The 23,359-nt window shown below is 35.9% G+C and overlaps 1 protein-coding gene across 2 annotated transcripts in view; it reads right to left on the bottom strand.

Annotated features, from left to right (window-relative positions):
• TBC1D4 (TBC1 domain family member 4) overlaps window positions 1–23,359 on the bottom strand; it is a 187,712-nt gene that overhangs the window by 20,227 nt on the left and 144,126 nt on the right. Inside the window, exons 9-14 of one of the 2 annotated variants that reach the window (XM_084876473.1) lie at window positions 22,594–22,668; window positions 20,840–21,048; window positions 18,903–19,064; window positions 6,868–7,028; window positions 4,154–4,363; window positions 700–858 (exon numbers count right to left, since the gene is read on the bottom strand). In XM_084876473.1, the coding sequence (XP_084732599.1) occupies window positions 700–858; window positions 4,154–4,363; window positions 6,868–7,028; window positions 18,903–19,064; window positions 20,840–21,048; window positions 22,594–22,668 (976 nt within the window). The remainder of the gene's footprint in view (window positions 1–699; window positions 859–4,153; window positions 4,364–6,867; window positions 7,029–18,902; window positions 19,065–20,839; window positions 21,049–22,593; window positions 22,669–23,359) is intronic. The other variant, XM_084876474.1, reaches the window with a different exon arrangement.

Below are 23,359 nucleotides of genomic sequence, written 5' to 3'. Positions count from 1 at the left end.
TGGGTTTATAAACACATACATGTAAGTGAATATACATAAACATGTACACATGTGTGTAAGTAAACTCTTCTAACCAAAGGATGGAAATGAGTGAAGTCTGTAAGCCTGAATTATTTTTATGGACATGATCAAAGATCTGTACCAGTGAATCCAGTGAATCTGCTCCTTCCTTGGTAAAAATGACACTGGGCTGAGAACCACTTACTGAAGGAGACAAGCAAGTCTGCAGAATGGTGTTGCTATCTCTTCAGGGACACTCTCTCCTTTAGCCCCATTTTTTACCAACTGAGTCACTGACTGCTGGCTGTAGTAATCACTTTCCTTTTTTTTTATAGGCACATTATAAAGACAAAAGTATGCCCAAAGTGCACAGATTTTTTTAAAAAAAATCTCTGAAACTTTCTCTAAAAAGAAGATTGGGCCCTAGCCTGTTTGGTTCAGTGGATAGCACATCAGCCTCTAGACTGAAGGATCAAGGGTTTGATTTTGGTCAAGGGCACATATCTCGGTTGCAGGCTCAATTTCTGGTTCCAGTCCAGGTTCCTATGGGAGGCACCAATCAATATGCCTCTCTCACATTGATGTTTCTCTCTGTCTCTCCCCCCTCTCTTCAACTCTCTCTAAAAATCAATGGAGAAGTATCCTTGGGTGTGGATTAGCAAAAAAAAGAAAAAAGAAGATTGAGGTGTTCTACAATACCTTCTTTAAGAGAAATATGAATGTCTTCCATATCACATTTTGTTTTTCCTCTGCAGTTCAATAACTTCTTATCCCAGGTTATTAAGATCTCCTTCTGACATACACCAATTTCTTCATAGTCCAGTTTAATTTTTCTGGAATGGAGTTCATCTCTGCTTGCTGAGGAAAACAGGAGAATTTATGTAAGATCAAAATGTTTTTAAAACGTAGTATTTTTAACACTGTATTGTATTTGTAAAACTATACCCAATGGCTTTTAGGAATCAACCATTAATATTTTCTGAAAAAAGAAAACTTAAAAAAAGTGAGAATACATGAAAGGTTCTCAAACTTGGAATCATTTCATGTAAGAAAATGTCAGGCACAACTTCCCGAGGATGTGTTACTCAGTATCTTACAGACTGTCACTCTAATAAATATAAAAATAAACCATATTTGTTATGCTAAAAATTTCAATTTTTTAATAAATGTGATAGCCTCCAAAGTGACAACTTACAATATTTCAAACACCACAGAAGTGTTAATATTTTATATTTGACATCTATGAGGAAACAATGTCTCATGCTAACCTTGATTCCATAAATATTTGACCATCATAACCTGATATGTTTTTATAATTATTTCCATTAGGAACACTATCCTTAACAAGACTGAGTTATACGCTCCTGTGTTCATTAGTAATAATCTCAAAAAGGAGAATTTATGTTACTGAAGTTTTCACTAGTTCCATTTTTTAAATAGTACAAAATTCTCTTTCATTTGCTGATCTAAAATATAAGCCCAGAGCTTATTAAAAGAAATGCCTACAAAAACATCCACTATCTTAACTTGGTCTTTATTTGATTTCAAAATGAAGAAAAACCATGACAGAATATATATTTTTCTCTGTCGTCCGTATCACGTTGAACAGGAGTCTCTCCGAGTAAATATGTAAATAATCATTCAAGCCCACAGGGCTCAACCACCTTACCTTCTGCAACACAAATCTTTGTCATGCACCCAAAGTCCTCGACAGCACAAAAAACAACAGCAAAACCAGTATTATTCTTTACTTAGTGTGTTTGAAACCTTTTCAAAAAAATTTAAATATCTTACAATCGACTGCTATTAGAACAGAATTATAAAATGGTCTACATAAAAGTCCAGACATATTAAAAAAAAAAAAAATCGCACACAAAAATATTCTCCTGGATACCACTAGATGGCTTTCTAACATAATTTTGCTTTGCTTCTCCATATTTGCTTTGTATTTCTCTATGATCATCAAATAAAAGGAGTGAATTCATTAAAGCTAATAATAAATATAATCCCACATTTAACTTTGCTGATGATTTTTTTTTTCACAATGAACAGAGCACAACATATCCTCAGATTTTCTTTTTCTCTAGCCTTCTGTAGACTATTTTTTCATTTAAAATAATAATAAACACCTACTATGTGCCAACTGCAGGCCCTCAGGATAAACTGAGTAAGAGCAGTTCACCTCTGCCCTCAATTGGTTAACTAGGTGTGAAAATAAAGTACCACCAAAAAATGATTATCCTTTGGCTAGAATTTTAATAAGTTAGATTATTTTGCCTTTGTTACATAAGTAGAGAAATAAATATAAAACTAATAAAGTTTTCTAAATATTCTAAATGTCACCTCCATTCTTATTCTGTCAGTTTCTATAGTTTACACGCAGTCAGTTGCATTGAAACATTCCACTTCCCTATATTCACACATAGCTGAGAAATGCTGTGGCATACTGGGAAAAACCCGAGAACCATGAGAAGTAAACACGCGGCTCAGTACCTGTCTGCCAGCGCATCACTGTGTGACCTTAGGTTAATTCCTTATCTAGTCCAAGCCAATGACTAACATTTGCAGAATGAAGAATAGAGCTTAATAATCCCCAAGGCCATTTCCAATGCAGTCTATGATTCTAAAACTTCCTTTAACACTTAATATAAGATTCCACTTGTACATACTCCCAAATGTTAATGAAATATCTAAGTTGATGCTTTAAATGTTTTATAGGATGATAGCCATGCTTTTATCAACCTCTTTTTATGTTTATGAGTAAATTCAAGATGTAGCCAATTGCTTAAAAACACACAGGAGGGGGCAAAAATAGGTTTATAGTTGTAGGTATGAGAAACACAGAGTTTATTCTTGTTTTATTATTTGCCAAAACAACAACTGTAAAAATATTTTTGCCCCAGCCTATAAATTCAATTCCTTAAAAAAAAAAAAAAAAAAAAATCTATGGCAATTCAAGTGGGCATACCATTTATCACACCCAACTTTTAAAAGCTATGTCAATAGCAACTAATTGCATTTTTTTTTTAAAGAACATTTACTTCTTTTGTAAAATCTTAGTACTCTTCCTTCTGCTAAGAAAAATAACAATAAAGGAAATAAATTATGAGCTTGCAAACTAAATACTGTTGAAATTAAAAGCTGAACTGAGTAACAGGTATAGTGAGAGGAATCTTAAGCTAGATGATGAGCACAGAAAGGTGAATAATTATATTTAAAAAGCTTTTTGGAAGACAACACAATAAAAGCAACTCAAAGACAATCTTCAATTGTGTAGTTTCTAAGACTCCAAAAAACCAAAGGGCCCACTTAAGCTAAATCTTTCATTTTACAAATGTAAAAGGTAAGACTCTTTTATGTTCAGTGATGTGCCAAAGATAATGGCATTAATACATTTTGGTCCTGTCTCCACATCTCCTGTGTGTGGTTCTATCAGTACTGAGGTAAATAACATCAATATTTCAGTCTGGAAAACACATTCTATAGCATTTGGTATTTATAAACTGAGCAATAAAGCAAAGCAAAAGAGTGCTTTTTGAGTCGGTAGGAGGAGTCAGTATGAGGCCTCTCCTAAAGGCTACATCTACCTCTGAATCCTCCAGGAGAAAACAAACAGCACAATAGCTATTCTAAATTATCCAATTATAAATTTAATGATTTGCATATAACTTTTAAATAGAAACTTTATAACAAAAATATGAACTTTGATTTGATAAAATGTAATTAGACACTTGAGTTGGATACGATTAATTTGAAATAGTCTTATTTCGCCTATTAAAAATACAATTATCCTGAAAGTTGAAAATCATATTCAAGAAAAAAATTTGCTTTCTCATATTTAAGAGTTTTTTTTAAAGTAATGCACAAATGATATTTAAGTCATATAAAATACACTGATGATCAAATATATATGACTGTATTATCATATTATCTACACCCTCTATTACCCAAATAGCTCTAAGGGTGCCTGATGCTTTTAATTCTACTAAGCCAAAATGCAAATATTTCAAGATGGTCTTTCCCGTGTTATAACCATCTCACAAAATAGAAATAAACAATTATCATCCGTAGTCCAGTAAAAGTGCGTATATAGTCCGAGACAACAATCTTACATTATAGTATCATATAGTTTAGCCCTATTTGAATGGCTAACCTTCAAGTTTCTGGTTTTCTTTTTCCATTCGAAGCAACAAAATCTGTTGGTGTATGGCTTTTCTCCACAAACTCCTCAATTCTTCCGATTTTTTTCTTTCTTCAGCATTTTCTGGGTCATCAGCCCCAGACATGAATATAACCACCGGTTCCTCCTCCATGGTTGGAGCAAGAGGGGACAGCGGCAGCAGCTCATTCCTGTCCAGCCCATCTGCAGAGAAGAACACAGTGAGAGGCATTCCACAGCAGTAGCCCAGACTACAGAAGTTTTCTCCAGAATCAATGTGCTCTCATCCTACAGTCTGTCCACCTTTAAAGCTTTGCACAGAGCCACTCTCCCGGTCACTGTTAGTTTCTGGAAGGAAAGGTTTAAGTAAACTCACCAGCCTGAATTCCCCTTCCAGAGTTCCCTCTCATAGTGAAATGAAAGCATACCTCATTTCACCACTTCTCCTTTCCGCACAAAATGACCTAAAAGATAGGTGCTCAAAAATGAACCGGCCTTTCCCCTGAGTTTTAACACTTCTGCAATTCACCTATGTACACCCTCTGATTGTGAAAAGCAAAAAGAGTGTGTGAGTCGGTATGAAGGCTCTCCTAAAGGCTGCATCTACCATCTGAATCCTCCAGGAGAAAAGCAGCTGGGCAACTCTGAGCACATCTTGGCTCAGCACCCCTGCTCACTCCTGCAACACTCTCTTACCCAATTCCTGAGCTCATTCTCTCCCTCTGTTCCAGGCCATCTTTTGTACTGTTGCCATTTTTTTTTTCTGTATTAACAGGCATGATCATGTCTCTTAAAACACGTCAATGATTGCTTATATCCCGAAGAACTATGTCCAGACTACAGGGGTAGCATATAGATCCTTTCAGATTCCGGCCTCTTGTAACCTTTCCATCCTCATCTCAGCCTTCCATTCTGTGCTCCCAAAGTTCAAGTTCTCATGATTCTCTGACCCACAAAAGTCCCTCCAATGACTCCAGAGCTTTGCTAGTTCCTCTTTCAGAAACATACGTGTCTCAGCAATGCGTTTAAAGAAATACCTAACTTTGCCCTGAAGCTTCTTCTGACCAGCGTAGGCACAGCTGATTTTATCTTTAGTAATGTCAACTGTTTTCTTGTTTGTTTTTTTCAATTTACTAATTGACCTTCACCCATATCATTATTTATTTTCTTAATAAATAACTTTAAAATTGTTTTTTACTCTTTCACTTTTGTTTTAGCTTCTTGAGTTAAATATTTAGTACATTTACATTTTGGCTTTCTTAATTTTAGAAATGCTCTCTAAATACCACTCAATATTTATCATATTGTCTTCCTTCTAGCTTCTAGTAGAGCTTTCAGTTTCCAAACAGACAAAATATTTTAGTTGTCCTCTAATTCTTGATTCCTTTCTTTCTTTCATTTCTTCTTCATTTTTCCTTCTTTTTTCTTTTTATTCTTATTTGCACTGTGATCAGAGAACATAGTATAAATGGCCATGATGATGTGGAATTCATTAAGAAATCTTTGGAGCCAAGAACATAATTAATTTTTATGACTATTCCGTATGTACTATAAATGAATGAATTTTCTCTCTGATGGCAAGGTTCCATATAAATATCAGATAAATTTTGTTTAATTGTATTTCTTATTATCTGTATTCAATTTTTCTATATTTAATTTTCATGGAGGAATATATTAAAAGAGCTAGTGATTTTCTTTTATTTATGTTAAAAATTCTGTGATTTTTCTAGCTCTCAAGTCTGTATACTTATGTGTGTTCTCATTATATTTATATATTTGTTTATTAGGTTATTTGCCCCTCTGTATGTTTTTGCTTTAATTTCTAACAACAGGCCTAACATTCGAAGACAGCTGCCACGCTCTTTTGCTTGATATTCGCCTAGTGTATCTGTATCCATTTCTTTATTGTTCAACATTTTATATCACTTTGTTTTATGTGTGACTGTTAAAAAAGAGTACATTGCTTTTCCAATAATAAAAAAGGCTATGACTATGCTGAATGTCAACTATAACTCAGTAGAACAGACTGAAAGCTGTCAGAGGGGAGAGGGGTTAGGAGGGAGCTGGGTGAAAAAATGAAGGGATTAAGGGGGTAAAAAGCAAAAATTAAAAAGCAGAGACACAGACAACAATATGGTGATTGCCAGGGAAAAGGGGGAGGTGAGAGGGGGAAGATGATAAAGGGGGAAAAAGGGTGGTAAGAAGATATTTTACTTGTGTGTCGAGTGCAGACGCAGTATACAGATGATGTGTTACTGAGTTGTATACTTGAAACCTATATGGTTTTATTAACTAATGTCACCCCAATAAATTCAATTTTTAAAACATTTTAAAAGTTTGGAAGGAAGAGAGAAAGGGAGGGATGAGGGATGAGGGAAGGAGGGAGGGAAGGAGGGAGGGAGGGAGGGAGGGAGGGAGGGAGGGAGGGAGGGAGGGAGGGAGGGAGGGAAGATTTTTAAAAAAATCTGACTTCTTTTCTAGCACTATCATAGTTCCTGATTTGGAAAACTTATTCATTCATTAAACAAGCATTTGCTGAATGCCAGATATGTTCTAATGATATCTGAGAAGTTAACCACTATATCAGATATGGAAAGAGAAATTATTTCTCCACTGTAATACGTAAGTCTCTTTGGACACAAACCACTGCATTCCATTCCCTAATTTGCACCAGTGAGGAGTAATTCCTTCGTGAGCACCATACAGACCCTGCTGCTGCATTGCCGAGGCAGACTTGTTCATGGGAGAAGCAACCCTGAGGAAGATGCGCTGCCGCCAGGAGATCCGGCGAGGAGTGACAGGGGTTCCTCCAACATTCAGAGAATCATTGCTGCAAGTGGACGAGGTCCTTCTTCTCCCCTCTCCATCGCTGCGGAAAGCAAATACGTAAATACATATCTGTAAGGATCACTGCATAACCTGGTTCTTTGCAACGATATGGTAGCACAAGCCATTCACAAGTCCCATCATGGGCAAGCACAGCCACAGGCAGCATGGAGCAATGCATCAGGAGTCACGCTGGGCTCCCAGGCCACCACATCTCAGGGAAAATGCACTCCAGGCCACAGCCCAGTCATGAGAAGCTCACCTGTTTCTACTCATTCCATAGCAGCCCCACTCCTAAGTCCTAATGTAAGGAATGCAAAGGTCGCTTAAGTAGTGAACTCATGCTTTGCTAAAATTTTCAAATTAATAGTATACTCTATTAAGCAATGTAAGTATTCCATAAAAGGTTCATAAAGAACTTTTCTTATAGTTCTTATAGAATAGGCTAATAAAGATAGCGTCTAATTGGCTGTGAGTGTTAAGATCTGCCTCCAAATTGATCGCTACCAATAGCTGGATCGTGGCAGAACGTATCCTGAATTAAGGCAGAACAGTCAACTTTGAGATTGCTGCTAGGTAATATGTTAAGGAAAAAAACTGTGGTCAAATAAGATTGAATCGGTTAAATTTAAAAATATTAAACAGCTGAAACCGTTTTGGCTCAGTGGATAGAGCGTCAGCCTGCGGACTGAAGGGTCCCAGGTTCAATTGCGGTCAAGGTACATGCGGGCATGTACCTTGGTTGCGGGCATATCCCCAGTAGGGGGCGTGCAAGAGGCAGCTGATTGATGACTCTCATCAATGTTTCTAACTCTCTATCTCTCTCCCTTCCTCTCTGTAAAAAATCAATAAAATATATTTTTTTAAAATATATTAAACATATTTTTATAGTAGGACTAAATAGAGACTGTAATCTTCTAGCAAGCACTGCAACTCTCCAAGAGGGAAATAGTGTACAAAAATTCCCTAACTTATTCAACCCCAGCTTTTTGGGAAGGTTTGGGGTGTCACACACTTCTATAAAAGACTTTCAGAAACATGTGGGAAGGCTGTTCTGCTCTAAGAATTTCCTTTCCAAGAAGGTCGCTCTAAGTTGTGCTAGGCCTCTCTGCAATCAAAAGTCATTATGACTCAAATTTACTTTTGAGACCAATTATGTCCGTAGCTGGAATACTATGCAATAATTGTTGCTGTTAGTGGTGGTAATACTTCACTTTTCTTGAGTTTCAAGGCCTCTGAGCTTCCCTGAGAATGAGGAAGATGCAATGTGTATAGGTGTGATACCAATAAGTGAAAGTGCAAAAATTTTGATAAAGTCAGAGTGTCAGCTCTTAAGTCAGAAAAGAAACTGAGGTTGAAAAACCACACCCACCTAGATTCTCATCTGAGCTCTGTGGTGCTGGGGCAATCAGAGGTCAGGAGACATTCAGACCTGCCTGTCATAGTTTTATTTACTTCATATACTCACATATAGGTAATCCCATTATTTCTAATCTTGATCTACCATCCTGGAAATACTACTTCTGAATTAGCTAAATGAAAGTTAATACTTTCAAGCCTCTACTCTACACAGACAGTAGCTGTCATGATGTACTATGATACTTCAGAAAGTCGCTGATCTCAATATAGTCAAACCTTCTGTGTTGTGTATCCTGGATAAAATTATAACCCTAATATAATACATGCCCATGGTTCAAACCTCCCTGAAATATTGAATACATTTGTTCATTTTACTTCCACTTTGGAAAGTATTACCCTTTTAGAAACTGTGATTCAGATGTCTACTTATAATTGTCATATCCTGATAAACACTTTCATTATGTTGTCTTTTAAAATATATTTTTATTTATTTCAGAAAGGAAGGGAGAGGGAGGGAAAGATAGAAACATCAATGATGAGAGACAATCATTGGACAGCTGCCCCCTGCATGTCACACCTGGGGGATCAAGCCCATAACCTGGGCACGTCCCCTGACGTGATCTGGTTCATAGGTCAACCACCGAGCCACACTGGCCAGGCAACACTTTCATTTAAGTAACATTATCCCATCGGCAGTTATTTGCTAAATGCTAGTTCATGGGGGTATTTCTAACTCCTAATGTAGTAACTAGCAAATAACAGTAATAACTCAATAAGTATCCATTGAATAAATACTGTAAAACAATATGAAACATTAACTCAGAAGGTTAATAAAATGGACAAAAAATAATATTGGCTGGGCTTACATGACAGGAATAAATAAAAGGTGGACCTTCTTAAAATCTTTACTTGGTAGTCATGACTTTTAAGTTTTGAAAAAAGTTCTGTTTCCCAAAAGTTTACAGACTAAGCTGTTGATGGCACTAGTAGCTATCGACAATGCAAACAGTGTTAGTAAACAACATAAGGCATCATTTTTCCAAGTAAGCGTTGTTCCTGTCCTATATAAGGGCATCTAATTTATAATTTAAGCCTAGAAAGCTAACTAAACTATGTAAAAACACCTATTTCAATCCCTCCTGGGTGAGCTTATCTTAATCTCTTACTATCTCTAATAATACTAGAGTAAGCCAAATCAAAGGATTCTTAAACTTTTATATTTTAATGCTGGAATTAAATCATCTTTTAAAAATCTGATTCACTGATAATGACATATCAAGTATTTAGAAAGTACTACAAATAAGACTGGGAAGTACTTATATCAGTCTACAGACTTTGGGGAGGAATGTAATAAAACAAGTACATAAAGTAACCTTACATTAGCCTTAGACATTTGAAAATTTCATAACGTCTACAATTTTAAATCCTGCAATCCAAATAAAATGCCAATGACCCATTGTCCTCCCATATCTGGAATTCAACAACGAGTAATAAGCCAAAAATTAGCAGTCAAAATATAAGATAATAATATACTGAAAGAACTTACATAACAGACCACTGACCTTTATCTGGTACTAAAAAAACGACATCCTGAAAAAGCAGTTAGGTGGCTGAGATAAGGCATAAGCTGCGAGAAGATATGAATTCAGAAACCGGGGGCAAGATAAGGGTTTCAACAGTCAGTGCACAGAGGCAATTTACAGTAGTTTAATCCTGGATTTACATGTAGTCAGCAATCTGACATTCTTACATGGGTAATTTCAAGAATCAAAACCATGCATGCAAATTCTTTTATTCCACCTTGAAAACTACACTGGGGACTGCTGAACCTCAGAGGGAAGTCAGGGGAGGGTGGGTAGGAAGAGATCAACCAATGAACTTGTATGTACAAATGCATAACCCATGGATAAGGACAATGAGTTAGTGAGGGCCTGGAGTGGGGAGGATGGAGTGGGCTGGAAGAGGTTAATGGGGGGGAAAGGAGGACCTATGTAACACTTTCAACAAAAAGATTAAAAAAAAAAAAAAAAAAGTATCCAGAAACCAATAGGAAGTGAGTCAGTGATGTGTTTCAAAGGGAAGCCTTGGATTTCACGGCAGCCATCTCAAGCTCCCAAGATTTGATGCTCCTCTTAAAAGAGCAGTAGCAGTGAATAAAGCACTAACAAATTTGAAAGGAAAAAAAAGAAAGAAAAGAAAAGAAAACTACACTGGGATGAGGTGAAAAAATGTGTGTGGTTGGGGGGGTGGCTATTATTATATCTTTTAATATATAAAATATTGGTTGTTAGAGTTGTTTTTCTACTTGTAACATTAGTGTTCACTTTGACTTCTCCTTTAATTAAATTTAGCAGGTAGCCAAGCACAATGTCCACTTTTTGAGTGAAAATAAAAACAAAACAACATGTGGTAATAATAAAACTAAAACAAAAAGCACAAACTATGTGCCAGACATTGTTCTAAGCATTTTACAGGTATGAACTCATTTCATCCTCACAGCACCCTATGGGGAAGGTGTTATTACTATGTCCATTTTAGTGAGAAATCTGAAGCAGAAAGATGCTAAGTAACTTCCCCACAGTCCCATAAATAATAAGTGGAGGAGCCAGAACTCAAACTCAGGCAGTCAAAACCCAGGAACTTAAGTACTGAGGTTTATCTTGCCAATGTAAAAACTTATTGCATCAGTTCAGAAAAGGTCTATAAAAATCTCAAAACCAAAGCTGTCAGAACTCTAAGGATCCCCTATATTTCTGGTGAAAAATATCAGTCTTTAATTAGTAGTAAATCTTTTGGTCAGTATTTCTTTTTTCATTTATTTGAATGAAAAAATATAATTTATTTCAGCAGATAAATAACTTCAGAGTAGTATTAAGTATTCATTTATGTAAATGTCTCACTTCCTTTTTTTTTTTGCTGTTAAAAATCTTTGCATTCCAAAATGTAAAGACTTTTTTATCTTTAATTAGGAGGGACAAATCAAAAACACATTAAGGAAGAGGAAGAAAATAAAGATAAAAATTATGAACAACAAATATGTAACTATCAATAAGTGAATCTAAAAACCAAAGGAATTAAAAAACCTGATGAACAATATTAACTGGTGAATATAATAGAATCAGAGGTACGGAAGGGGAGTGGACTGACAATTCTCGGGGAAAAGAGGAGTGGGGGGTGTGGAAAGAGAATGAACATAAATTGTACATCTATGGATGAGGACAGTGGGGGGTGGGGAAAGGGCAGAGGGTGGGGTGGGAACCTGGTGGAGGAGGAAAAATGAGGAACTTTTATAATAATATGAACAATAAAGATTTATTTAAAAATAAAAAATAAAATAACACATTAAGGGAGAGAGAGCCTGGCTGGAATGGCTCAGTTGTCGAGCATGTATCTATGAACCAGGAGGTCACAGTTCGATTCCCGGTCAGGGCACATGTCCAGGTTGTGGGCTCAATCCCCAGGGTGGGGTGTGCAGGAGTCAGCCAATCAATGATTCTCTCAAAAAAGCACATTAAGCCAAAACCGGTTTGGCTCTGTGGATAGAGCATCAGCCTGTGGACTGAAAGGTCCCAGGTTCAATTCCAGTCAAGGGCATGTACATTGGTTGTGGGCACATCCCCAGTAGGGGGTGTGCAAGAGGCAGCTGGTTGATGATTCTCTCTCATCGATGTTTCTAACTATTTATCCCTCTCCCTTCTTCTCTGTGAAAAATCAATAAAATATATTTTTTAATTAAAAAAGCACATTAATATGGTGGCTTATAAAAATATTATCATATTAATTATCTTTATACTTTTTAAATAATGGAACAAATTATAACCATTCCCTAATTTTTCATATAATTTTTTTCTTCTCCTTCTGTATTTTAGAATATCAACCTATGCATTATAAAACTGCTTCCCAAGAAACATATTCTGAAAATTTATTCTGTGCCAGCATTACTTCTATTTAAATGTATTAAATTAAAAATGAATAACTAGGAAGGAAATACAATGTGGAGAACTTCCACCTATTTTTGTATGGGTGTACCCTATATATTCTTCCTATTGCTAGTCACCACAATCCATAAACAAAATGAGGGCCTCTAAGGGGAGGAAGTATGTGAACCACAATGAGGGCTGGTAGGCATTTCCAAGCCTTCTGGATGGAGCCTTGATCAAAAGCAATGGATGTGATATGAAACACCCCTCCCACAGAGCTTCAAGATAACTTTTTAGTTACATATCCCCCAGGCAATGAGAGCCTTCACCACATCAGCTATTAAATTAACATGATGGTTCTTATGTTAATACAGAATTGTTCATGCTCACTTGCCAGGTTTAATAACAATTAAATGACTGGATATTGTACAGAACAAAAGCATTTTAGTGACCACTCACAGGGTCTCAACTTTAAGAAAGATGCCATCATGTTTTATTTCCCACCAGGGCAACCTGGATACACTTTTCATAATGGCGAATGCTTAAGCCAGGATCGGTTGTACAAAGGTGTGGTTCTGCTGAGCAGCAAACTGCCCCTCATCCTTCAACTCCAAGCATCCATCTAAACCTACTAGCTTCATAAAGTCCAAATAAAAGACTACACACGCTGATTAACTCTATAGCTAAATCACAATGTATCACAACTCAGGATAGAAACAAAACTTGATTAATGTAATACTATTTAACAGAAATCTAAAAAGGCTTTCTTTTGTAAATGTCCCAAGAACATGACGAAATTTTAGGGTTTTTTTGCACAAGATCCATAGCAAAATTCAAGCCACAATCGCATCAGGTGCACTAATAGTCTAAGTCCTGGCTTTCAATTGGGTAAACCATCTATCATCCTGAAAAATCTTTACTAATTAAAAAAAAAAATTGAGATTGAACTGTTCTAGTGGAAATCAACATACAGCATCTGAGCTATGAGTCAAAGGTGATAGATTAATCAGTGGAATGATGTGCAAATCAAAAAAAGAATTAGAAAAAAACAAAAAGTTTTATTTCCTAAACTCTAAACTGAATGGAAATTTTATTTTAAAAGCAAGTTTTTTACATTGGAATTGAAAGTATCTCTGGGTAGCTTATTTACTTACATCCTTTTAACCTAATATTAAGAAAATGATAGTAAGCAAGACATTAATTTTTCCCACAGCTTAATGTAACCATATGTAAAATAAGGAAATCATAGGGCAAATGACATGTAAGGCAATAAACAGATCCAATTCTATGCTGTTGTAAAACCTAAAAGGGTAAAAAGTAAAACTAATGTTTCCATTAGGCTTTTAAAAGCAGATAAGAGTTATTATGTAATGGTCTTACAGCCAACCATAAAAAAAAAAATAAAATAAAATAAAAAAATAAAAAAAAGGTCAATTACAAGTATCCAAAAAGTTACTTTTCACCTTTCCAATGTGGCCAAAATAATTTTTTAGATAATATTTTTCTCCTTATGCATCTCATTCTAGTTCAGCCTTTAATACCATGTTTTTACTCCAATTTGAAAGAAACCTAAATGTCAGTGGTCCCCAATGGAAGATGGGCGTGTCCGCCTTTCACTGAGCTGGGGATATAAGCAAAGCATACACACCAGAACAAGGCAGAGAGTAGCCGTTTCCGTTCACTTGTTCAGGATGCTTAGCATGGAAGCATGCTGGCCAAGAGGAAGAAATGTCATCGCTGATGTGGTCAGACTTCCATGCTAAGGAAGTAGGTGTTTTCCTGTGTCCAGACCAGTGAGAGGTCTGGAGTACCCAAAGTGACAGAAATTAAGATGGGCAGAAATAGATTAATAATCCTCTTCAGGTCAAAACCAGAGTCAATGTAATGACTAGGTTCTTATTTCTGCATCTTCTTGGGATTTAGAATGAGTTACTTATATGTATATATGTACCTCCAAAATAGTTTATATAAGGAATTTATATATTCTAACTCTACTAATTCAAAATTAAAATTAGGCTTGGCTTGAAGGAGACAGCACAGTTCTAAGGAAATCTCAACATGGAATAGAGTAGAAACAGGATTTCCTATGGTCATCTGCGATCTTTGATTATACCATGTGTCATATTTTTTCTACTGTGTAAACCTCATAGCACCAGAATGATGGCATGCATTCAGAAGACAGCCAAAACTGTTTTTAAACTAATGTTTATATTCAGTTGGAAGAATTTATGAAATTTTTAAATGAAAAGATTTAGGCCTGTAATCACCTTGATTCTGAAGCAGTGTCCTGTCTAGTTCAACAGGAAAACAAGGAATGACATTAGCACAAAGAAAGAGACATATGTCTAAAATCAGTATTTAGAATAAAAAGGCATTCCCATAAGTCAATAATGCATAAATAAGGTTATTTCAATAATGAACCAAATGAGTGATTATACTATTTTTGTCAGTGAATATGAGAGAACAACAGAGAATCAAAACTGTCTAACAACATACTTCATCAACAAAATCTTATTTTATCATTGAAGTTTTATAAGCAAATAGACTATCATTTTACTTTTGACAAATGAACTTCAATATAAATAATTTTTAATTATAGCCTTAAAAACTGAGAAGCAATAATAATGATAAGATGCTGATTGATAGAAAAGACATATTATACATTTGATAAATGGATATTATATAAATATACTGTATCATCATGGACAATTATTATTTAGCTACTAAACAATGAAATAACATTAAACTTAAAAATTAATTTGAAGTAAGGTATTCAAAGCATACACTTATTCCCTTTCCTTTACCTTTTTAATGCTGTGCAAGTGAACGTACTAATCAATAAATCATGACATTAAAAATATCTTGGCTCCTTTTTCTCAGCCTGTTAAAAACAGTAACCTGACATCTTTTTTAATAATTCAAATAATGCTCCTAAAGAAGGATGCCTAATCTGAATTTCAAATTTCAAATTAATATGCCTTCTAAAAAGTAGTATTTGTCAACCTATATGCTAATCTATTCTCTTCCTCACTTGATGATACATATTTAGAGACCCACTCTATAAAACCAGTAAGATATACCCAAGTGAAAAGAAAACTGTAATTCATGCTGAGAACCAATTCCAGCATGTAATAATTATAAGAGTTTCACCAAAGAGGTTGATAAAGCTTGGGCAGCTCAACAAGGGTGAGCCACATATGTAGTTTAACTGTTGGACCAGCTAAACGGCACTTCCCCCAAACCTGAATAGGATTATTGTTTGCTACATGTTATTGCCTACTGTTGGCCAAATACCCAAACAGTTGTAGGCTATTCCCCAAACTGACAATGCTTCTGTAAATTCTACCCTTTGAAACCTTACCCTTTGAAGTGTATTATCTCCACCTTGTCTTAGGACAAATTGTGTTAATCAATAGCACAGGGTCCTTAGACAAGGGGCAGTCTTTCAGCTCCTTTAGCTGAACATCCTCTGACCCCCAATGCCTTTCAAAATTATCTTTCGTCTTTGGACTCCTTCTTGAATTTATGCATCAGTCCCTTTCTCCAAAATGCTGAACCCATTGTAAGGCTGGGCCAAGAACCCCAGCATTCATAGTATTATGAACCTCCTCTCCTCAATTTTCTGAGTAGTTCCAGATGTCATGGTAACTGTGTAAGTATGATGTTATCTTGGAAAATAGTGATGATGAGAGATGTAGAGCTCTGAAGTCAGTGAATCAAAACCACACTCTTAACTTTCCTCCTTCATAGGGATCACTGGTACACACTAAACTATTTCGAGTAAAGGAACATGATGTATGCAACCTATTCACAAATGGGTTAGAATTTTAAAATGTCTATATGTATGCCTGTATATATTCCAATGTAAATGAACAGAGAGAATGATAAAGCAAGTGGGACAAATATTAAAGACTGATTAATCTGGATAAAGAGTTAGCAGAAGTTCTCCATAATATTTTTGCAACTTTCCTGTAAACTTGGTATTATTTCCAAATACAAATTTAAAAGCACTCTCTTCAAAATTGTAACTAATCAATTTATGTCTAAGTGACTTACTCATTGAAATAAACCTATTAAAAGTTAATTTTGTCTGACAGTTTTATTACTGGGTCATCAATAATACATAGAAATATACAGCTAAAGGCAAGCAATAATATCAAGGACATTACTCTTTAAAAGCAAAATCTATAATAATAAAAGCATCACATGCTAATTAGACTGGAAGTCCTTCCAGACATTCTTCCAGACATCCTTCCAGACAACCTTCCTGATGAAGCCTGGGCTGCAAGAGAAGCCCAGGTCCCAGGTGCCAAAGGATATCCAGTGCTGGCAACCGAGGGAAGGAAAGCCTGCTCTTGCACAAATTTCATGCAGCAGGCCTCTAGTAAATAAATAAGTAAAAATAACCCCCATGACCATCCGTAAAAGAGTGGATAAATCTAGCATCAAATGGAATACTACACAGCAATATATATGAGTAAACTGAAGTGTACATAAAAACAGGAATAAATGTCACAAACTGACGTTCATGAAAGAAGCCAAATATAAAAGAATGTATACTGTATTGTTCTATTTAAATAAAGTTCAAAACCAGGCAAAACTAAGCTATGGTATTGGAGGTCAGGATAGGCGTGCTGGTTGGGAAAATGAGAGGAGCTACAGGGCTGCTGGCAGTGATCAGGTGGTGGTTACATGGAATGTTCACTCTGGTGAGCTGTACGGTTATATTTTAATACCAGTAAAAATACTTTAATGAAAAAGATCCTCTGCTTTTTAGGATCACTTCAGATAAGAGCACTTCAAATAAGAGAGCAGCAAAAAGGTGACTTTTTTCAATGCAAAATGAACATTTAGTTGCCTTCTGGACTTCAATATCCTTCTACTAAAATGACATTAGAAAGCTAAAGGAAGTTATGAGAAAGAATAATATTAAGTGTCCAAAAAATGTATATACAGACTTTGAATAATTACAAAAGCAGTGTTTATTAAAATACATTTCATTTTCAAAATTAAGCTATCAGCTGTTAAAGTGTGTATGCATTTTGGGGGGACACCTGTACACACATCTAAACAGAAACTACTCATGATGAACATAAACCTTATATTAAGCTCTATAAATAATCTTTTAAAAGTCACTGATTTTGTACTCTACATCCTATTCACAGCTAACCTTTGACCTTCTTAATAGCTAGCATCATTGTCACTTTCAGGCCAGGTTTTGTTTCTGGAAGGAAACTGTGATTCCCCAAATGCTTACTTTAACTAACATAACAATAAAAAACTGCAAATAGAGTTCACTAAAAGTGCTGTATTCTTATTAGTAGGTGGTACCATAGAGATAAGGCAAACTGATATTTTTATGCGTGCCCATTCTTGGTTCTCTAAATTCATTGCATATTCTACATATACATTTTACTATATTTTATGGCAAACTTCCTTTAAAATTCCTCCCCTAAGGTTTAAAAAAAAAAAAGCCTTTTAAGATTAATTCTTTATCAATTGCTTCACTAAAAATTCAATGCTTAAACATGTACTAATTCAGAGAAAAGTTCAGATTCAAAACTACATTAATCCAATATTAGTAATCTTTGTTGGAGTGGAAAATATTGGCACACATGGATGAAAGATACTCAGATAAATTAAGGAAGAGTCTAATTTAACTAATTACTGAGGATATGTATGTTAACTTTGGGGATTTCCTAAATCTAAAAAAATGGAAGGCAAAAGCATACAGAAGATTTTAGCGGCACCCAGGCTGACTGATTGCATGTATTCCTCTCCTGTAGTGCAAGAATTGCTCAAAAACAACTCAAATGTCCCATCAAGAGAATGGATAAGTTGTGATGTATTAAATGGAATACTACACAGCAATACAAATAACTGCACCAAGCCATGCACAAAAACAGGAATGAATCAGTCTCATAAACTTCTAAGCCAACAGCGATCCCCTTAGAAGACTTCCCAACTTAACCACCTCTTCCCAAAGGGACGAACACCCCACTGAGAATATGAATGATCAGTAAGAGTTCATAATTTCAATTTTTTTAAAGGCAGTTTTCCAAAATCACTATATCTAATTTTGTGTAGAGCAAAGAACAAAACTTAAAGGCTATTCATTTTCCATATTGGTAACCAAACAAACTCAAATGTCTACAAAATTCAAGAGCTCTCTCATGAGAGTGTTGCTGTCAACAGGATGCTGTATCCATTATGTGACTTACACTGAGATTCAGAGAAGTGAGTCCTTGTCATTGAAAAATCAAAGAAATGACTAGGAAATATCCTATATACTTAAAAGTAAAAATATATCATATGCATCACTTCAGTACAATTGTTTAAATCAGTGGCTTTTGGATTCCCCAAGGCAAAGACTCATACTAATAGTACAAAGATAATAATAATTTTTAAAAATTACCATGTACCCAAAAAGCTGGTTTTAAAAGTTTCAAAACGCTGGCTATAAAAGTTTTCTTAATAAAATTAAGTGGAATGAAAACCAATATGTTAGAAGTAGATTAGAACAAGCACAAGGTAAAGATGCATGAAAGTCATTTCAACATTAGCCACTCTTTAGTTAACACATCAGTATATCACACCGTGGAAAATGTTGCTTTGCAAACAGAGGACACTGATCTCACCTGATTTCATTTTCATACTGTGGGGACAGTCTACCTGAATTCTGGTAAAAGCCTTTCAGGAAAGAGGGGGCAGTGAAGGAAGGGGCAGAGAAGGAAGTGTGCAGACTTGGAAGGCTGGAGGAAGAGTTACTCTTGTGCATGCGCCGAGCAGATGGAAGAATGCTGAGTACAGAAAACACAGCAGATTGGTCTTAATTTATATTTTGGCAAAACCTTCATTCACTATGAAAACGTATATAGACAAGTTCTTGTTATTCATGAAATCTAACCTTTAAAGGCTCGGGGCTGGATCTGATGGGGAGAAGGGGGATGAAGGAGGGGAGCATGCAGTTCTCTCTATTTAAAATGATGGAAATTTTTCATCTGTTAAAGAATTCATATTTGTAGATGATGATGAATTAAATAGATGATAGTAAATATCAAATCATTATGCATTTAGATTTCCTTGTTTACATTTAAAAGAATGATGTAACAACATGTTTTTTTTTAAATAAAACATTTACATGCAGAGGAAAAAATAAATAAATAAATAAAGGTATGACCTTGTTTCACCCTTTCACAAATTGAATTCCTCCTGTGTTTGTCGCTAACAGTTTCTTAACAATTTTAGGACAAACAGTGTTTGTTTTTACATGCAAAAGATACTTTAAGAGGAAAGAATAGGAAAGCACACAAAAATTACAGGAAACAAGTTCCAGAAGGAAAAAAATGATTATCAGTAGTTCAAAGACTTCACTATTTTAAAGATATAAACTCTTCTAACAATTTAAGGACAACATGTTTGGCTGCTGGGGTCACCATATCTTTGGCCTAACAAACATTTATGTCCATATTCTTTCATGCAGCCGTGGTTTTATGTGAAGCCCCAAATCGCCAGCATAGGCCTTTTTATTTTTAGGAGATTCTTTTCCTATCATGTTTTGACAACAATACAAAGAGCATCTTGATAGAAATTATTTGACCTTATACAATCAAATGTAAAAAGCATAGAGAAGAATAGATATCGTTTCTAGTTTAAAATAATATTTTAGATTCTTAACAATAATTTTTCCTGAAAATATAAAGTGATCATAAAAAAATCTTGATAACAACGTAAAATTTAGCCTCTTTTCACTTAGTGTTCTGGTTTTTGTTTTTATTTTCTTCATCTTGAATCTCTACCAGACCCTGTTTCCAATATCAAACTCACAGGGAAAGAAGAATAAGAAAATTAGTTCTAGGATATTAATTCTGATTTGTATTACACAGTAAGACATATAAAAATTCTACTACTCCAGGTTTACCCCCGTTATTATTTCAGATCAAAAGCCAACAATTTAGGAGAGTTATATTTTTAAATAACCATGTAAAGTAATTCCTATGGCTACTTCCTGTCAATTAGGCTGTGTGTATTCTTTATAGATATCACGTTATTCCAGATAACATTGTTAACAATTTTCTGATTTGGTTTTAATTTATTATGAAATAAAATATAGTTGGTTTTTGTCTCATGCATGAGGGTAATTTAGGGGATTTTTTTTTTAACCCTTGTACTTCACTGTAGGCCTCAGGAAGTTCTGCTGCTCTGTTATTTCATGAATTTGCTGACTTTGTTTCATTAAGTGATCAAGAAGACACTGATAACATGTCCTGTCAGCACGTTATTCAGGCGAAACCACGTGTATAATATCTTGCTTCCTCTGTTTTTCTGGAAAAAAAAGTTTCCATCCAAAATGCTTTAACTCAGCTCTCTGGGTATGCCTTCCATCTTGCCTTGTTTCCCCTAGTAATTAAGGTGGTTTTGTTTGTTTTTTATCATTCAACTTACTTCGATGGTCTTTCTAAAAAACTAAAGGTACGCTACAGCACGAAGTCACAACAAATCTTGACTCCACCCTGACCAAAACAGGCTGGGAGGAGACCTTTACTTCTCATGGCAGAGAGAGGTCTGGACTCACCTGCACTGCTCGCTGGAGCTCTGCCTCAGGAGAGGGGAGCGCACCCCGTGAGCCCTCCCATCCTGCAAATTCAGCTTCCTCTTGGTGATCGAAGGCGGGTGGCTGAAGGTGTGTGCCCGTCTTCGAAACTGTGGGGAGTCAGAATCCTCTTCAGGGAACTGCGGGGAGGCTGGGGGGGTCCCCGGAGGAGAGTCTCCCGGTGAGTAGTCCTGAGAAGCAAGCAGAAGTGAGGTCTTTCTTTCCCACAGAGATCATGGCAGACCTGTCAACACGGAGCTCAGAAAGGACAGGGAGCCTCTTCGTCCTCCTGAGCCCACACAGAGCTAGTGGGTTCTTTGTGTTTTGTTCATCCCATCCATGCTGAAGGCTAATCAGCATCACCACAACCCATTTCTTCTGATAGCAGCATCAGTAGAGATAGGCCAGAAAGTGAAAGGGATGATAAGAAAAGGTGTTCTTTTCCCCTAACGCTTTGTGGTAAAATGCTGTAGCATTTCTCATTGTTGCCAGAAAGATGAAAAGAGATCATGACAAAAAAAAAAGGTGGAGTCTGCGTTTACGTATCTACTGATTTCCGTGACATATCAGTTGCACGCTTCCTGTACTCTCAAAATAATATCACACAGCATGTAAGTGTCCAAGTCTGGTGGCAAAGCCTTCAGGGAAGTAAAATAGAGCCTGTTAAGTATCTTCCTTCACCATGAATGTTTCTATCCAACTACACGTCCCCTGATAGTACGTTTTTTTAAAAGACACGAAAAACAGGAAATGAATGAGAAGTGAGTTATGCTGGAATGCATCTCATATTGCATGTGGAGACTTCATAAATCTTTCAATTTAGACAGGTATGCTGTTTATACTCTCCAGCACAATCCCCACTGTAGAAATGCTTAGCTTAATAAACATGAGTTAGGGCTAAAAGACTCACAGCTGAACTAAGTCCTCAATGTTATCAACAGAAAGTTTAATAAAAAATATTTTAATCTTTTTCCATTAGTAAACAGGTTGCATATGCCTCAGGTTACATGTTGCATGATACAGGAAACAGGAAACCAACTCTACTGAGAATTGTCTATGAGATAAAGAGCATAATGTTGCAGTTAAAATAGTTAAAAATGGGGGAGGGGGAGCATTAGGGGTAACATGGAGAGAAAACAAAAGATAAAAAGAGCACTGCTCAAGGGCAGTAATTCCATGGCTCATTCTTCTATGGCCATGGTCAGCAAACTGCATCTCACAAGCCACATGTGGCTCTCTGGCCCTGTGAGTGTGGCTCTTCCACAAAATACCATGACCTGGGCGAGTCTCTTTGGAAGAAGTAGGGTTAGAAAAAGTTTAAGTTTAAAAAATGTGGCTCTCAAAATTTTATTTTATTCATTGTACTGTTGATATTTGGCTCTGGTGACTAACGGGTTTGCCGACCACTGTTCTATGGCTTTGGGGCAATGGTTGCTCAAATACTGTCCTCCATACTAGCTCCGCATAGTAAGCAGCCTGACAGAGCAGAGTTAGTCTGCAAGGGGTATGTTCTGTCTCAACATGAGAAAGCTCCAGCTAAATAAAGAGCAACATGCTCATATCCAGAATCTTCTTATTTAAAATAATAAAGCCTCAAATACATTTTCTTAAATCATAAATGACTCCGAACAAAATAACTAAGCACACAAATTACCATATCAGTGTTGGTTTGTGCCAAGTCCCAATCAGTAGTTAAAAAAATAATAATAATAGGGGGGAGAGGTCTGCGTGCCTACCTTCTCTGAAGCAAGACTGTTTGCCCGTTCAAAGCTGTCCATACTTCCAAGCCGCCCTCTCATCCTGTTAGCTCCCTAAGTGAAGAGAATAAAGTTAAAGCGTTCAGATGGTCTGAATTTTTACTTTAAAGCTACTATAAAAACCAAGTTGGCTCTTTATGTTAGCATCAAATTATCCCTTTTGTGGTTCCCTCAATTTTCTTGGCCGTATTAACAGCCATTCCAGCACGGTAAAATAGAACTATTCACCATCTATTTCCAGTATTCTTCACTCAGTCGTTAGATGACTAGATATCAGACCAAGATTTTTGGAGTTATTTTGGTTACAAGGTTAAACATTGTTCATCCCCACGATCAGTGTGAGAGAGTCCCTTTAACTTTGTGTGTCATGTAGATAAACACAAGTTGGAAGGTACAGCACAGCGAACCACCACATGGTTTAATACACACAACCTTCCTATGACCAAGATCGCAAACATCATAATTCACATTGCAGGATTATAACAGACACAGGTTAAGAAGAGAAAACTGCATCCTAAAATGTGTGGTTTTAAGTTTCATTCATTATTCCATAATCCAAAACACCTTCAATGAAGCATTACTCTCTGAAAAAGACTAAATAACAGTTCGCTTCAATATTGGTGACTACTGGATCTTATTTTTCTTTTCACATACCTTTGGTATAGAGCTCATAGATGGTCTAAGAAAGAGGAACCTAAAAAATCATCTTATATACAGGGTGAGGCAAAAGTAGGTTTACAGTTGT

The sequence above is a fragment of the Pipistrellus hanaki genome (genome assembly GCF_964339955.1).
Source record: "Pipistrellus hanaki genome assembly, chromosome: 3".
Classification (NCBI taxonomy): domain Eukaryota; kingdom Metazoa; phylum Chordata; class Mammalia; order Chiroptera; family Vespertilionidae; genus Pipistrellus; species Pipistrellus hanaki.
The sequence above is the reverse complement of the archived record's forward strand: the minus strand, read 5'-3'. Positions and strand labels throughout refer to the sequence as shown.